At 35.3% G+C, this 15,196-nt stretch overlaps 1 protein-coding gene across 2 annotated transcripts in view; it reads right to left on the reverse strand.

The window, feature by feature from the left end:
- Nmnat (nicotinamide mononucleotide adenylyltransferase) overlaps positions 1 to 14,768 on the reverse strand; it is a 209,340-nt gene extending 194,572 nt beyond the window's left edge. For both annotated transcript variants that reach the window (XM_090393336.1, XM_090393335.1), the window contains exon 1: positions 14,584 to 14,768. In XM_090393336.1, coding sequence (XP_090249462.1) covers positions 14,584 to 14,698 — 115 coding nt within the window. In that variant the 5' untranslated portion in view covers positions 14,699 to 14,768. The remainder of the gene's footprint in view (positions 1 to 14,583) is intronic.
- Between the last annotated feature and the right edge of the window lie 428 nt (positions 14,769 to 15,196).

Below are 15,196 nucleotides of genomic sequence, written 5' to 3' on the forward strand. Positions count from 1 at the left end.
GCAAAACAAGTGTTCTCTGTCAGGTCGGCAACAAAACGACCCAGAGGAAGAGCAAGATATAGGTGGATTGATACGGTACAAAATGCCTTAGACGATAGAAATATAAGATCTGATAATGTTGGAGTCTTGACAAGTAACAGACTGATTTGGAAGAAAATTGTAGATTGGAAGTTAGTAATGATGTAATTTTTTTCATGTAGTACTATCATATCCTGTACACCCCTTGAGGGTACATGGCAGGAATTTGATGATGATGATGTATAATATGAATTTGTAGATTTTATATCAATGTCCTATTAAATAAATAGCCTAATATGATATGTATAAGTCACCATCTATGATTACGTAGTTATATTTATAATACATGTATGCAAATGGTACATCAACAACGTCAATATTCCCTTAATACATAACATTATACATATTTGCAAGGAGATGTGTTTTGCATTATGGGAGATACTGAGATAGGAGTGATGTTAACTTCCTCCACCTCTGCAAAGAGTTGCAAAGTGGTGTACCACCTTATCCCAGTCCTGAAGATACTTTCAGGCGCAAACTTTGTTTGCTCACACTTGGATAAAGGATTAAACTAAATTTATTATAGTCTAACCAAGTGAAAAATAAACTTTCAAAACCATTACCAACTTGTAGGTCTCTATCATATCTCCCCTCTTCCTGATCACCAGACTCTGCAAATTACATCTTCTCAATCTTTCCTCATACTCAACATTCCAGAGTTCAGAAACTACCTTAGTCAGCCGCCTTTGAACCCTTTCCAACATCTCTTCATCCTTCTGAAAACCCAGTGACCAAATCTGGGCACAATAGTCCATGTGTGGCCTAATCAAAGCCTTATACAATGGAACAAGAATCTCCTTACTTCTACTCCGCATCATTCCCAGAAGCCTTTGTGTTGTCTTCACAATTTTGGCGATGTGTCCCCTAAATTTTAGATCCTTATCCACTATCACCCCCCCCCAGATCTTTTATTTCCTCTACCTCCAACAATATATTCTCACCAAGCATAAATTCTGCATCCCATCTTTGTTTTCCAAATTTTAAAACCTTACATTTTGCAACATTGAAGTCACATCCCCATTTCCATGCCCAATCACTCAATTTATTCAAGTCTTCTTGTAAGGCCACAACATCTTCACTACTCTTTATGGTTCGTCCCAACTTTGCATCATCTGCAAACAACTGAATATCTCCATCCAAATCTTCACCTATATCATTAATATACAAGTTAAACAGTAATGGCCCTAAAACAGACCCCTTGAGGCACTCCACTAGTGACTTTCCTTTTCCTGGATATCGCACCCCTAGACACAAATTGTTGATACCTATCAGATAGCCAGTCTCCAATCCAATGCACTAATCTAATATCCAACCACATCTGCTCTAGTTTGACTGTCAACTTATCATGAGGTACTCTATCAAAAGCCTTTGTGAAATCCAAGTATATTACTGCATATCCTTCTCCTCTGTCCAAGGAAGTAGTCACTTTATTGTAATAAGTAAATAGATTATTAAACATGAACTCCCTTCAGCAAATCCATGCTGTCCATCAAAGATAATACTATTGTTGTCAACCCAACTCTGGATCCTAGTTCTCACAAGCTTCTCCAACAACTTAACCACAACAACTGACACACAGATAGGCCTATAGTTTGATGCTTGAGTTCGATCACCTCCATTATGAAGTGGCACAATCTTGCCCTCCTTAGGAACTTAACCAAGTGCAAGACTCGTATTAAAAAAATATGTCAACTCCCTGGCACATTCCTTAGAATACACAAAATTTAAAATTTAAAATTTTTTTAAAACAAAATTTTCAGAGAAAGATTCAACTGATGTAAAAATATTCATTTAAAATTCTTAATATTTTTATGTATTGTTTATGTTACCATGTTTATTAGTTTTATAACATGCATTGTCGGTACTTGCGATGTGCCAGTTATTGAAATTATTTTGTCAAAGTGATATGTAAAGCAGTTAGTTGTGTTACTTTAAACAATTTTTTTGTAGTTTAAATTTCCCACAAGACACCTCTTCATTGTTTAGCCACTGTCTATCTTCTATTTCATATGGAAGAAAACAATTTACAAACAATTAACTGGATTGGCCACGGGCAGCCCCCTCTCACCCTCTGGTGCTGACATATTAAGTGTTGTGTTTTATGAAGACATTCTCTTGTCGCTAACGGAGACGTGTCAGCCATTATACCTAGCTTCTTGCTTGCCAGTTTCATGGAGTGCACATGCTCGGCGAGAAATATGATGTGCGATTGACAGCTGACAAGGAGAGTGTTCGGTATCAGGGTAACGGAGAGTAAACAAGACAGCGACAGCGTTCAAAAAGAAATTTAGAACACAGGCCGGCAGACATTTAGATTTGAAGGAAATTGAGGTTTTTTTATTTGACAGTCGGAGGAAAATTAATAGTATATTCCGAAAAAGGAATCATGGACCTCTGAAGTTTCAAAGTGGAATAAGTATTGACAAATAAAAGAAAATATTGTTATAGATCATTTTAAAAGGAATATTCGAGGAAACGCTAATTGGAAGATTTATAGTAGATTCCGAAAAGGGAATCGTAGAACTGTGAATTTTTTAAAGTGGAAGAGTTAAGACTGTCAATAAGCATTAGTGAATAAAAGAAGTTGCTATTTACGTTCTAAAGGAATGTTTGAGAAAACTCTGATTAGGAAGTTTCATCTGCATTAAGGATGCCAAATCTAACTGTTATTTCTATTAAAAAGAAGACAGAATTAAGTCAGGAAGAATAAATGTGTGCTACATAAGTGATGACAAAGGATCCTATGAAAATGAAGAATAAAGTCATATCTTCAGAAAAGGGCCTTGACAGAGAAAGAAAATGGCTATGAACATTTTGTCATTATGAAAACAAGGTGTTTAGTCTGGTCTTAAGTGTAAATTTATTTTTTAAAAGGCTTTGGATCCAATTAATTCTGTTGTAAAGTTGTTGGAAGTGTATATATATATTGTTTTGTTTTATTAAATGTGTTTATTTTGTATTTTGGTCTTGAGTCAATGATTTTTGGATTCTGAAAGCAATAGTAAAAAAGAGGTCATTGCATCAATCAGAGTGAACCCTTGTGCAATAAATATAATATATAGGTCAGGGGTGTTCAACCGGTCAATCGTGGAGCGATTTTTGGTTGATCTCTTGTGTATTCCTCCTTGGAAATTTAATTAAAACTGAAAACATAATATTTTATTTATCATTATTTCATATTATTTTTAATTCGCTTTAAGTGTATTGCTATTGTTTATTTATTTTTCGTTAAAATTGTCAAATCAGTAATTTTCTTATAAGTCCGGGTAAATGAATTAATTTGGATCAGTGGAAGTCAAACAGTGAGCCAAGTGAATACGATTATAAGCAAAGTGTAAAAACTCAATTGTAGCTTAAATATTAAATCTTCCAAAGCACATTACATAAATTTTTTACTTAGGTTAAGTCCCATGTGAATATTGTAAAAAAATAAACTGTGTTTGTCTCGGTATAGTTTGTATTAGATGTTTTTGTAAATAACTCTTTTGAAGCTAACTGTATATACTGCTTTAATAAGAATATGTTAGAATGTTAAAAACAATGGCAATGTTTTTGTAACCGAAGCTGTACATGGCAGCATTACAAAGATTGTTACTGAAACTTCTATGTATGAGAAAGGCTTGCAGGCTCTAAGTGTAAACATCTCCGAAGTCATCATGAAGGTTATTTTCTTGATCATAAATTAGTAAATAATAATATTTGGTTTACCGATCAACACCTGATGATTTAAACCAAATATTATTTACTATCTCCGAAGTCAGTCAGAAAGAGTTCAAACAACTTTCCGATGGCTGGCAACTTACAATCAAAAGAAAGCGGAGGAGAACAAAGGGCGTGCCGAACTTGAAACTTAAAATGAAAGACTCATACCGATTCTTTGGGGGTTGCCAAACTTCATGCGAGGTCTCAGAGGAGGCCTAATAAAAAGGGACTGAAGCAAGCAGAAGGGATCCTGGTTCCAGAATTGCTGTCAGAGAGGAGGCCACCCGGTCCAGAGTCACCGTCAGAGAGACTGCCCAGATCCACATTGCTTGAGAGAGGAGTTTCCCGCTTCCAGAAAGGAGCTTCTCGGTTCGAGACGTCGCTAGAGAAAGACTACTTCTAGGCTGCAGGCAAGGTTTCAAATCCAAAAGGAAGAGTTCTAATTGCCGGAGAAATATTTCTAGGCCAGGTTAATGTCAGACATTCACCAGTGTGTTGCGTTTTCATTACAATTTGATGAATCAAACGACTTCACTAATATTGCTCGGTTAATGGTATTTATTCGCATGGTATTTCAAGATTATTCAAGTAAAGAAGAACTTTTGAAAATTATACTATTATTGGAAGGACTAGGGGAGAAGACATGTTTTCGGCATTTGATGAATTTGTGAAACAACACAAACTTCTGCTTTTTAAACTTGTGTCTATTACTACTAATGGTGCTCCTGCAATGATAGGTAATAACTCAGGATTCATTTCATTATGTAAAAACGATGACAAATATCCAGATTTTTTAATGCGCCACTGTATTATTCACCAACAAGTACTGTGTATTAAAAGATTAAACACAAAAGATGTTTTGGATATTACATTTAAAATTGTAAATTCTGTTTGAGGAAAAGCCCTGCAATGGCGGTTATTTAAATTACATGCAGATGATGATAGGGAACTTCTGTTGTACAACAATGTTTGCTGGCTCAGCAGAAGTCAATTTTTAGAAAGATTTCTTGTATTAATTAATGATATAAAAAATTTTCTTGATGAAAAAGGAGATATTTATCCACAATTGAGTGATAAAAGATGGTTGTTACACTTATCATTTTTAGTAGATTTCTGTACGAAATTACGCAATTTAAATTCAGAGTTACAAGGTAGAGATAAAAATTTAATTGACGTGTTAAATTCAATAAAAACTTTCCAACAATAGAAGAATTTCTTTAATACTTACTTTTATTAAAGAAAAATATAAAAGACTGTGAATTTAGACATCTCCCATATTTATTGAAATTTTTTGAACAAAATCAAGAAATGTTTCACTATGATTTAAAAGAATTTATTTGTGAAATAGAATTAGTTGAGGAAGAAATAAATTCAAGATTTAAAGATTTTAATAAAACTGAAATGATTGTATCTTTTATCAATAATCCATTTCAAGAAAACTTGAACATCACAGAAATTTCAAATAAAATTAGTGGGCTGTTTGATATAAACCAAGCTGAAGTAGAACTTGAGATAAGAAACATTCAGAATAGTTTACATTTAAAATCAATGCACAATGAAGTCATTTGGAAGTATGCACGTGAAAAATTCCCAATATTAACTGATATTGGGCGAAAAATTCTGTCATGTTTCGGATCGACATACTTGTCAGAATCAGCTTTTTCAAATATGACTGCCATAAAAAATCAATTAAGAAACCAAATTACAAATCATCATTTGGATGATTGTCTGCGATTGGCCACTTCTTCATATCAGCTTGACCATGAAAATATTGCCTGGTCCAAACAATGCCAAATTTCACATTAACTTTTTTTTTTTTTTAAAATTATTATTATTATTATTTGTGACACCTCCAAGGAGTCCGAAGACTCATCGCGGGAGGACACCTACAACTGTCTCAACCACTACACCGAACCTCTACTACGAATCATCTCCATCAACGCCATCTACCGCCCACCACCACTACCACAACTAGTATTTTTTGTCTGTAAATTGCGTGTGTTCTGAAGGGCCGATTAGTCTGTATGCGGGATGAAAAACCTGAGCTTCCGGGAGAAAAAAACCCTGCTTTGGTTTTCTAAAATAGAGAAATAAATATTTTATTACAATATATATATATATATATATATATTTTTGTATTAAAATATTTGTTGTATTAAAATAATTAAAAGTGATAAATTTTTAAATACACAAATAAAGTTTTTAGTTGTGTATTTTTTTTAGTCGTTTATTTGTGCGTAATCAGATATCAGGTTGGGGGGGGAACGTGATCTATATAAGAGAGTAGATCGCTGAATAACTTATAAGTGAGTAGATCGCCAAATAACGTTTTATAGAAAAGTAGCTCGCGTAGTAAAAAAGGTTGAACACGACTGATATAGGTACACTCGGAAATAATAAAAAAATAATTGTTAGAAAAAGAGATTAAATAAAATAAATAAAAATCCTATATTTAAACAATGACGCGCAGCCGGTAGGATTAATATTAAGGATTAAAATTAATTAAAAATCTCTCTATGACAGGATTAATATTATGATAACATCCTCTATATAAACATATCTCTTTCAATTTTTTTTTTGATTTTACAAAGGCATTTGACAGGGTACCACATGATAAGCTGATATTTAAGTTGCAGCACATGAGGTTTAGATGTCAGGTTAGTGAATTGGATTCAGGATTGACCATTTGATAGGTATCAGAGAGTTGTGTATGAAGGAGCAATATCAAGGAGGTAGAAGGTTATAAGTGGGATCACACAACAGGGCTCAGTACTAGGATCTGGACTGTTTAACCTTTATATCAATGATATTGTATGGGTATATTGGCTTAATTCAGCTAAATACAAAGTCTTGAAGTTTGGGATACATCGATGGGAAGCTGCATACTCTGGTAGAGGAACTGTACTGGAGGAAGTGGGGAAAGTAAAAGATCTTGGAGTGATATCTAATAGAAACCTGAAATTCAAGAAACAAATTGCAATAGTGAAGGCAACCCAGAGGATTGCTGTAGTACTAAGAAGGAAGCTCACTTGCAGAGATAAAAAGAGTTGTCATTCCATTGTATAAAGCTCTAATCAGACCATACCTAGAATATTGCTCTCAAATTTGGTCCCCAAGATTTGAAGGGGATAAATAACTGCAGAAAGGATGCAGAGGCAGATAACAAAGATGGCATCAGGACTATACAATGTTAGTTATGAGGAAAGACTAAGGGAATGTGGACTGCAGAATTTGATAGGAGGAGAGGAGATATGCTTTATGAGAGGTAGTTAGAGGGTTGACACTGGAGAGTTCTTTTGTTTGGTGGAATAGAGAAAGAGCAAGGGTAAGAAGTCATTCCTAGAAGTTGCAAGGAACCTGTGAGAAAGAGGGTGAGGAGTGGTTTCTTTGCATGGAATGTGGTTGAAATGTGGAATGCATTGCCTGATAGAGTGGTAAGAGCACAAACGGTCAATGAGTTCAAGCAGTGGTATGATAGACTTGTATTTTCTAGGATGGGTTTCCCACGATGAGTCTTGACTCCATGGAGGCCTGAATCATAATAACAATAAACAGAAATCAAACAAAACTCCATGCTACAAAAAGAAAAGAAAAAAAAAAAAAAAACCCTGAAGATACATACCACCACCTCCAGATATCCAAACCCAATCTGTTAACCATGCTACTAGCCAAGATGTCTATAAATGTCAAGGGTATCATGGATGCGAAGTGCATATTAAAATTGTAATACCATTGATATTACATTGAAATATATGATGGATACGAAGCATATGAGGATACATAATTGATCCATAATGGCCGGTTAAGTGGTTAATCATCACTGAACTTGAACTTTCAGCTTACTTTACAGCTTAAGCTCAATTCAACTTTCCATAGTACACCAAGCAAATCTCAGCTCCTTCTGTAAGAGCAGAAAAGTGCTTTTGTCAGGTCTGATATTTCATGCCAACGGTTATTAGATCCAGAATCTCCTTTATATGATCAGTTTTCACTCCAGATTTTCTTCCCTCATTCTGCTGTCTTCAACACACTCCTAATTCTGATGATTATACTGACTCCTTTGATTATCTATCTCTGAAAGATGATCACATACATTTAATTACCTAAACAGTGAGAATCTTCCTTGTAGATTTCAACACTCACAATTCTAACTGGTTTCCTTCTCTGACTTCATTTCAGAAGCTAGGAGAAATTATTTGCTGTAAGCAATGATCCAACATAAAATGTTAATGTTTATCTACCAACCAGAATTCAGATAATCCCCATTATTCTCATAACACCCTGGACCTTTTCCTAACCAGTTCTCCCTCCAAATACACTAATCTTCCTCTTAGCAACTCTGAACGTAATTTTGTGTTGCTTTCCTATAGATCACCATTCTCTCAGCAAATCTCAGCTCCATATCCTGCACTACTATGGTATCAATTTGGATGACCTCTAGGATTTTTATGCCTCTCTTTCATGGTTTGATTATTGATTATGCTCTCCCAATTCAACACTTGCTCTGATTTAAGAACTGATGTTATTCTTGCTGGGAAGAGTGCCTCATTCCCATTTCAGCTCAAAATTTCCTTCTCTACGCCTTGGTTTTCCATCAAGTGTGCCAAAGCATCCTAAGCAAAAAATGCAGTATACTAATGGTTAAAGATGCCAACCCAGCTTACACTACAGCAAAAATCTAAGACTGACTTTGTAAAGGCCAAATTGCACTACATTTGCTTCCTGTTCAATACTTGAATGGCAATTGGGTATCATAGTCAACAATGGCAACATCTAAAGATAACACAAAACTCTTGGCATCAGTCTTCTCTTCCTCTTGTTTAGACAACCAAGGCAAATCTACCCTTACCAGTACTTCTCAAACCACCCTCAATATGTCTATTCTAATCTTTTGACAGAAGAACATCAGTAAAATACAGATGTCCTTCTGTCAAAAGGACAGAATTGGTAAAAATACTCAATAGCCTGGATACTAATAAGTCATCCAGCCCAGACGCTATTCCTCCGGTTGTACCAAGAGTTTGTGCTACAGAACCACCCATCCTGTATATTGCCTTTACAAGCAGCCCTACCCATCTGGCATCTATCCAATAGCATGGAAAGAAACAAGCTTTTATCCAGCCTATTTCTAAAAAAGGGAGATAAGTCAACTATCAAACTACTGTCCCATTGCCCTGACCTCTATACTGTCAAAAAGTGATGAAGAAATTCATTAACAACCAGCTTCTTCGCTACCTATAGACCCAATGTTAATTAGTGATCACCAATAAGAATTTTATCATTCTCATTTTACAGCAGACCTCACTAACCTCACCCACCTTTGGACATAAGTCATGGAACAATCTGGAGAATTTGCTGCTCAATATACCCAAAGCATTTAATCAAGTTGGGCATTGTAGTCCTCCTCCTAAACTACTATCTTATGGTTTCACTCATATGCTTTGAGAGTGGATTGCCAGCTTTCTCTCTAGTTGCTCACTACATGTCATGGCTGATAGTCTCTTCTCATTTGATTATTCCATCAATGCCAGAGCATCCTCAATACTCAGTGCTTTCACCAACACTGTTTGGTCATGATCTTCTCTCACTAACATCAAATACTATTCATAGCTTTGCTGATGACAGTACACACCATTTCTGTCATTCACAAAACCTTGTGGTACTCAGATGACTCAGGCTTCAGCCTGAGTCATCTTCATTATCTTCTATGGCCAGTGCCTTAAATACTGATCTTCTAGCCATTTTGATGATTTGTAAATTTTAATGCTACCAAAACACAATCTTGCTTTAATTCCTAGAAGAATGATCATGCCTCTCTCTCTTTCTCTTGATAACACTGCTCACCAACTTAGATCAGTTTTTTTTTTTTTTTTCCCCTGCTACCTCCTGTAGTTTTTTAATCCTAAATTTGAAGTTTTCTCTTCAAGGGGTAACTTTAAACATCTAGCCTATCTTGGCACAAACACTATATTCACAGCCTCTTCACCCTCGAAGATATGTCATTTTTTTATGTTCTAAACATTACTTCTGCTTTGCTCAACTCCCAACACATCATAAATCCCAAATCCACTCTAACTTAGCTCTCACATCTGGGATGATGTCCCAGGTGAGAGCTTAGGCCCTCACAATGCTAATTATATCCAAAAGAGAGCTATTTGTTTAATAGATGCTTCCCACCCCTCCTCTCAGTGACTCCTCTCAATTACTTTTCCATAGACACTGTTTCTGCTTTATATCTTTTTCTATAGATATTTCCATGGATGCTGCTAGACTGGCTGCCATTATTTCTTCCTCCACTTCCCTCTAATTGTGTAGGAATATGGGTAGATGCTGGTCAACATCCACATACTATTCAGCTCCGGACTAACCAAACTACCTTCTCATCCTCTTCCTTCATTCCAATACTTCTATCCTTCGGAAGAATCTTAACTCTGTCCTTCAGATGGGAGCTATTATTAGACTTTTTTTAGTCACAGCTCAACTTATAGCACTGTCATCCTGAATCACATGGGTGGGTAATCTTTTCCCTTCCCTGCTTCCCCCCCCACAAAAAAAAGTATCACAGGAGAAAAATTGTGCTGGCAATTATCTATCTGATTATAAAGGATTATTATTATTATTATATATATATATATATATATATATATATTTTTTTTTTTTTTTTTTTTTACAGCAAACAAACACAATGTGCATTTAAATTTAACCTCCTCAACTGATCATTAAATCATGGTGTTTTAAAAAAGAAAAATTTCAGAATATAACAAGAATGGGCAGTAATGCTATTTGTCACTATCTATAACATCATAACTCCTAAAATCTTATCAATCCATTAATAACTTAACATGTATAAAACCAACACTAATAACTTTAATGAATTAAAGGTATAAATATTTCATACTGAAAGTAACAGTGCATCATCAGTGTAGAACAAACAGTTAAAGGAATGGAATACAAAGTACAGAACAGTCGGTGGATTACCAATTAAATTGTTGCCGCAGGCCAGAAGATTAATATTATTAAATAATTCTTAAAAACTATTTCATTGATAGTGCATAAGATGAGAATCTCCCAAACTTTTGGGGGGGAGAGAGAGAGAGTCATTTCGATTCCAATTCGAATTTATATCATTGACAATATCATTGATATAAAGGTTGAACAATATAGGTCACAGTACTGAGCCCTGTGGAACCCCCACTTGTAACAACCTTCTGCTTCCTTGATACTGCCCCACTATACACAACTTTCTGATACCTATCAGAGAGCAATCCTAAATCCATTTGACTAACCCAACATTTAAACCCATGTGCTGCGACTTAAATATCAGCTTATCATGTGGCACCCTGTCAAACACCTTTGCAAAAACCAAAAAAATAGCAATATATGCTTTTCCCTCATCAACTGCTCTTGTCAATTTATTATAAAAGGCAATCATGTTACTAAAGCAAGAGCACCCCTTAACAAATCCACGTTGATTCTTACAGATGACATTATCCTCATCTGCCCAATGCTGTACATAGTCCCTCACTAATTTCTCCAAAACCTTAACTACTGATGACACACAAACTGGCCTATAATTAGACACTTCCAGTCTGCTACTGCCTTTCTGCAGCCAGACTTTTATTGAAGAGCCAAGTCACCGGATCTGTCAGTTCTTTAGCACATTCTCTCAAAACCCGTGGTGAAATACCGTCCAGTCCTAAAGCTTTACTGTAATCCAGAGTACTTGGTATTTGGAACACTCTCCCCTCTTGCACCTCTAAACCTGCCCTATCCCTCTAGTATTAAAACCTTCTTCTCCAAGATGAAATACTCCAATAAAGTGCTCATTGAACAACTCCACTGTCCTCTGCATCAGTCAATCTATTCCCATTTTTATCCCACAATGTCATTCTTCCACAATCATTTCTCCTCCTACTGGCCACCTAGCTAAAAAATTCCCTAGGATTTTCTTTGGATCTTAGTGCCAATCTCTTCTCATATTCCAGTTTTGCCTTCCTCACCATACTAGTCACTCTCCTTGCCAGTGTCTTATATTCTTAGATATGATAGTACTACACGAAAAATGTACATCATTACTAACTTCCTCTCTACAATTTTCCTCCAAATAAGTCGGTTACCTGTCAAGACTCCAATATTATCATATCTTGTATTTCTGTCTTCTAAGGCACTTTTTATTGTATCAATCCACCTATATCTTGGTCTTCCTCTGGGTCTTTTTTCCTGCCAACTTGGCAGAAAAACTTGTTTGGCTAATCTTTCCTCTCCCATTCTGCTTAAGTGATCATACCACCTGCAATTAGCTCTGCTAATGCATTCATGGATGTTGACAATATCGAGTTCTTTCCTAATATCCTTGTTTTTAATATGATATTGCCATTGATGCCATCTGTTCATGCCCCTAATCTTTCTCAGGACTCTCATATCTGTGGTCTCTAGTCAAGTGCTTTACTTCTAACCCAGCTCTCAGATCCATAGCCTGACCTCTGGTGAAAAAAAAAAAAAACTTACATCAATGAATACAGTCCTGTTGTTATTATTATTATCTATTTGGTTACAAAAATAAATTAAGTTAGAGAGCAACATGTTCACACAAAGAACACGCACTCATATAAGTAGACATATAAATTACAACCAAACAGTATGGTGGTCAATAAAAGCTGAAATAATTGCTTAGAGTCAGGGGGGTTTGCCGGAAAACTTGAACTAAGTGGGCTGAACATGTACCATTCAAATTCTCGAGATTTTTATGCCACCATTATTTTTAAGATTAGGATGGTTAATTAAAATTCCAGAGGCTTCTTTAAATTTCCATTCATACTAAGTTTTTGTATGATGTAATGAACACGTATCTTTCTAATCAATTTGGTGTAGGTTATTAAGAGAGTGATCTGAGAGGCCCGTTTCACCAAAATTGCTAAATTTAATCTTTTTTTTTTTTTTTACAGATAAGGATTGTATGCCAGTCTCACCAATGTAAGGTTAGATACGATAAACCCCAAGGTGAACCAATGGAGGGGGGGGTCCTTAGAGGAATTGAATATGTATTTTAATTTTATAGGTGGTTTAAAAGTGGCATTAATATTATAATGGTGTTCATTCTATTTATTTTTTTTTTGATAACCCTTTAATGTATGGGATAGCTATGGTTTTACTGTAACCTATATTATATGTATTCTTTGATGAAATTTTATACTTTATTGATAGTATTTTTGCAACAGCCATTATTTATAAATGTATTGCTAATATTTAGTTTGTGAAGGAAAGGAGTAATGAATTTCTTTCTTAAATTTCCATTTCATTTAGTTTTCTACAATAATTTGAAATAAAAACTGAATCTCACTTATTAGTTAATAGTATATTAGGCTTTGGTCCAATGTAGCTCTGATAATGACATCACAAGAATGATGTCGTTCCTGTGATGCAATGAAAAGTATAAATGCTGACATATTGAAAATTTCTCTAGTAATACAATGGCATAGTATATTATTCCACTCTTTCTCCTCTTTCTATAAAAACAGGATACCAAAAATCGCATGTCACATTTCTAGATAATCTTAATTTCTTTTTCGTTCATAAGAAAATAATAAACCGTAGTCACATGCTCATTCAACAACAACACACACAATACAACTTAATATACCAAACAAGAAATGCAATTGGAGTACTTCAATTAACATATTAACATTATTATTACAAATAGCTCCTAAACGCAAAAGCTCATTAATCAAGGGAGGCTAATGACCTGGTTGGCTGAGTGGTTAGCATACTGCCAACCAACAGGATGCAGGTTCAAATTCCGCCATAGGTATGGAAGTCTGTGATTGTCTTTAGGTGAAATATGAATGCCATAGGCTGGTGCAAGACTGCCTTGCTTATTGGAGGCCTGAAGTAGACCAAGAGACCAAACATGAAAACGTTTCATGTTTGGTCTCTTGAGCAGAGTTTCCAGACTTAAAAAAAAAAAAAAGAAAAATAAATAAAAATTGATAAAAAAAAAAAATCCTTTGCCCACCCACAGTACTAAATGTACTATAGGTTTCTGAAATAACCTTTCATGGGTGAGAACAACATAAAAGAACAGGGGTTGGGTGGGGGACGGAGCAGGAATCAATTTAATGTGCGCATATCTGTCCTTTGCTTTTAATTGATTCGCTCTCTATGCGCTTTCACCTCACCCAGCCTCGCATTCATTCACCCACCCCCATTCTCTATGCAAAAAAATAAATAAATAAAATAACTTGCGCCACACTCCTTTACACACCACACGTATATAATTTCCATGGATGACATTTGTCCCTATCTGCTCCCCTACCTTACTCGACTCTTTGGTAACTATTTACAGTAATATGCCTCAATTATATCACACCCTCTCCTTTTTTTTACACAAAATTTTTCGCAAATTACATTTCTCCTGCCAGCGTTCCATGATATTGTCTTCGCTAATCTTGAAAACTAATATAAAGAAAAAGTCGCCAAATCATTGTAAATCCATTACTCCTCTAAACGTGCGCTGTATGAAACTGAAAATATACTACGCAGGTTTTTGGAGAGTGTAACAACCAGAATAATATTTGATTTCAAACAGCATTTGCCAAGAGATGTAACTTTTGTGTTGTCATTACATTTCAATGGGCTTTTCTCTTAATAAGCTATCACTTTTAACCAGAAGCAATATAATACAATAAGATATTTGTAGCAACATTTTTGTCGAGAGCAATTTGAAGTTCATCACCGGGCATTCTCATGGATTTGCTCATATAACACACTCCCTAATTATAATAATTATTTTAATAAAAAGCTTACCAAACATACGAAGATGCATGTTTGTAACAGGATTGTAAGAGCCACAAGCAATTAAAGCAACTCTCGATTGCGACGACATTTTCTGATGTGTATAGGAACCATTAAAAAAAGGCATCGAAAAACCCGAAAAAATCTAATGACATTTCAACGCCGAACCTATATAACTCACTTGATTCGGTTATACTGTTTAGATACTCTTTGGAAATAAACAACGCACTCATACACAAAACAGCGCCACCTACATAAGTGAATATATAAGTCTTACATCCAATTTTGAGTGGAAACATTTAAACAATCGCTTCAAACTATCTAAATAATTTTCTTCCTTCTTCTACTTCCTAACATGGATTTTAGGACAAGTGGCCTGTTTCGGTCTCATGCCATCTCTTTCTTGGTCTTCCGATTCTTCTTTTCCCACTTATTTTGTATCTGTATAATATTTTTGGTAGTCTGCTGTTGTCCATTCGATTTAAATCTGTTTGCTCCAAAAACTAGCTGGTAGACGTAGGAGAGGAGATATGATAGAGGTATTTAAATTGTTAAAGGGATTTTACAGGATTGATACTGATGATATTCTTAAGACCAGTGCAGGATGTGAGAGAACGAGGGGCCA

The sequence above is a fragment of the Typopeltis vanoorti genome, chromosome 5 (assembly GCF_054136105.1).
Source record: "Typopeltis vanoorti isolate ZY-2024b chromosome 5, IOZ_Tvanoo_1.0, whole genome shotgun sequence".
Classification (NCBI taxonomy): domain Eukaryota; kingdom Metazoa; phylum Arthropoda; class Arachnida; order Uropygi; family Thelyphonidae; genus Typopeltis; species Typopeltis vanoorti.